General features: G+C 52.5%; 1 protein-coding gene across 1 annotated transcript; it reads right to left on the bottom strand.

The window, feature by feature from the left end:
- Positions 1 to 644: 644 nt before the first annotated feature.
- Positions 645 to 2,667, bottom strand: ARF6 (ADP ribosylation factor 6). Its single transcript, XM_065636554.1, has one exon. It carries the CDS (start codon positions 2,413 to 2,415, stop codon positions 1,888 to 1,890), a length of 528 nt encoding a protein of 175 aa, XP_065492626.1. The 5' UTR covers positions 2,416 to 2,667; the 3' UTR covers positions 645 to 1,887.
- Between the last annotated feature and the right edge of the window lie 535 nt (positions 2,668 to 3,202).

Raw genomic sequence — 3,202 nt, 5'->3', positions numbered from 1 at the left:
CGGAACCGTATTCTAAAGGAATTTTTAAGTAGTCCAAAGCATTTGATTTCAGTATTTTTATCTTGCCATAAATCTTTGGTAAGAGCTCCATGTACAATGTCCTCAGCATGCGGAGTCAACACTGCAGAAATGTAGTGTAATGCCCCCAGTTTCACATAAAACTCATATCGCTGGAAAAAAAATTTTTAAAAAAAGAAAAAAATAGCCATTTTCTTCTGGTTTTGTAGCATACATTCCTAGAATTCCCCAATCAAGTTTAACTCCTTGAGGAAATCTGAAGTTAATCCTTAAGGCTGAATAAGAACCAGCTGCTTTAATGTTTTTCACACCCAGCACTAATACTTGAGTTTTTATAGTAATACTTGTTCTGGGTGGGTGGAGTTTTTAGGATTTTTTTTTTTGCCAGTCACATCTGCAAACTGCGATATGGCAAATGAGCTGCTTGCCCTTTAAGAACTAATTATGGAAGTTTACATTCATAGTCGTTTACTCTCTCTCTCTTTCTCCTCCCCGCTTGCTCTCCTTACTCAATGGGCTTCAGCCATCCAACATAGTTCCCTTCCCGCAGGACCACAGCAACAACCGAGAGAGACGGCAACTCCTCGGACGAGTTCAATCCAGTCTTGGAAAACTAAAGCAAAGAGTTATTTCCTCAAAATGGCCTTTATTCAGATGTCAGAATCACCAAGCTCGGTTACAGCTTAGCACAGAACTCCAAATTTCTTCCTCCACGAGATGAATTTCAGAAAGAATCCGAAATCTTTAAGATTTAGATGCCTTAGACTGTCTTGAGACGGGAGCAATTCCTCTCGATCGCAAGACAGGCAAGTCAGTGCGAGATTTGCGCCTAAACATCCGTGATTTAAAGTAAAACTTGTTGCAATGCTTACACGTTATTGCTGCGTTGTCTGGAAGGAACCTATGGGATCGGAGACTGACACAAGTAGGAAAAACTGCAGCTAAAACATCTTTTAAAGTTTGCAATGCAAGACAAAAACCGAACAGCATCTACCCGGGAACTATTACATCATTCCTGCCTTATTTGCTATATGGTTGCTATGTAGTATGGGGAACTTATTTGCATCCCTTCTCATGCATGATGTATGGTTCAGAACTTCACAGCTGACATTTCAAAGCGGTTCTTACATTACCTGGCGAACGCTGCGCCTGAAATGCACTTTGAACATGTTACAATGGTATTCGCGCTGCCACTGCAGGCAAGAATTCGTTTCATTATTAGTCTGAGATATGAAGACAGACTGAGAGTCACTATTTAGTTACAGATTAACAGAACTTTTTTTAAAAAAAAGTCCTTAATATAAAAAGACAGACTGCAGTTTGATTTTTAAGCAATAATTTTCAGTTTACTAGATGAAGTAGACCTACCAACATATTCTGCGTGAATGCAAAAAAGTAGCAATCTACAGCAAGTGATAGAAGAAGGAAAAAAAATAATATATATATAATCAAAAAAGTAGAACCAGAAAGCATACACTGAAAGTGGTACCCCACCCCCAACCATCCCCCAAAATAATCAAACCATCTTAAGGGCTATCAAGAGGAGAAAAAAACCCAAACAAACGAAAAAAAGTTACTTAGCAAGTCTACAATGTGTCTTTCCCCTGTTTGCTGGAAGTCTGCCATAGCATCTAGTGCTTGTGTTCGTGTCACATTCGGAGATTAGAGCATCCTAACGCCAAGCAAGAAGAGTTAAAACAGGAATCCAGTCAAGTGTGCAGAAGGAAAGGGCGGTAACTGGAGAAAGATGATCATAATCCTATGGATGCTTTTGTTTTACTTTTCAGTAGAGAATCATTCTTCCAGAAAGCCATGTGGGTTATTTTTTTTTTCCTTTAATTCTTTGTAGACTAAACAGTTATTCTCTCATTAGGATTTATAATTGGACGTTAACCATGTCAGCCCTTCATAGAGTCCATCCCCTGTAGTAGCACAGGAGGGCTGCACGTACCAATTCCTATCCCTGATCCGGGTCAGGCCCAGTTTCTCCTGGATCTCGTGGGGTTTCATGGCATCGGGCAGGTCCTGCTTGTTGGCGAAGATGAGGATGATGGCGTCCCGCATCTCCCTGTCGTTGATGATGCGGTGCAGCTCCTGGCGGGCCTCGTCGATGCGGTCACGATCGGCGCAGTCCACCACGAAGATCAGCCCCTGCGTGCCCGTGTAGTAGTGCCTCCAGAGCGGGCGGATCTTGTCCTGGCCCCCCACATCCCACACGTTGAACTTGACGTTTTTGTAAGTGACCGTCTCCACGTTGAAGCCCACGGTGGGGATGGTGGTGACGGACTGGCCCAGCTTCAGTTTGTACAGGATGGTGGTTTTCCCCGCCGCGTCCAGACCCAGCATCAGGATCCGCATCTCCTTGTTGCCGAAGATCTTGGACAGCACCTTGCCCATCTCGGCGGCATCCAAGGGGCCTCCGGGCTTGGGCAGGGGGGGGGAAGCAGAGGGCGAGCGGGACCCACCCGAGCGGCCCGAGCGGGGCCGAGTGTCCGGGCGAGGGCGGGCGGGGCTCAGCGCATGGGGCGCTGCGGAAGGAGCGGGGCGAGGGGGGTGAGGGGAACGGGGGCCGCGCTCCGCGCCTCCGCCGGGCCTGAGGCGGCGGCTCCGCCCGGCTCCTGCCTTTGGCTCCCGCCCCGGCGCCTCAGCTCATGGATGCCGGCTCAGGGGCGGCGGCTCCGCGTTCCTGCCTGCGAAGGGGACGGAGAGAGCGTGAGCCAGGGCGGCGGGGCCGAGCGGGCGGGGAAGGGGAGAGGGCCCGGCGGGGGTTACCTGGGGCCGGCTCCGCGCCGCTCCGCGCCGCTCCCTCAGCCAGCGCCGCCGGAAAAGGCGCCGCGCGCGCCCGCCTCACTTCCCCTCGGCCGCCACCGCGCCTGCGCGCCGCGGCCCCGCCCCGCCCGCCGGGCCGCGCAGCGGCGCCGCCCGCCGCCGCGGCCCTCTGCGCATGCGCCGTGGGGAGGGCGGGGCGCGGCTCGCCCTGCCCCTCTGCCCCGCCCTTTTCCGCCCAGGGCGGGGCGCGCCGTCCCGCTTCCCGCGCGGCCTCGGGCGGGGACTGCGCCTGCGCGGGAGGAGCCCCGCCCCTCCCGCGTGAAAAAGAGCATGCGCAGACAGCGCGGGCAGGCGGGGCGGGGCGGGGCGTCCGGCCGCTTTGCCCGGGGGCAGCTCCGCCTCCGCTACTGCGCCT

This window comes from Caloenas nicobarica, chromosome 5 (assembly GCF_036013445.1).
Source record: "Caloenas nicobarica isolate bCalNic1 chromosome 5, bCalNic1.hap1, whole genome shotgun sequence".
Lineage (NCBI taxonomy): Eukaryota > Metazoa > Chordata > Aves > Columbiformes > Columbidae > Caloenas > Caloenas nicobarica.
The sequence above is the reverse complement of the archived record's forward strand: the minus strand, read 5'-3'. Positions and strand labels throughout refer to the sequence as shown.

Excerpts from the sequence above, each read along its gene's own strand:
- ARF6 (XM_065636554.1), bottom strand. The coding sequence starts at position 2,415 with ATGGGCAAGGTGCTGTCCAAGATCTTCGGCAACAAGGAGATGCGGATC.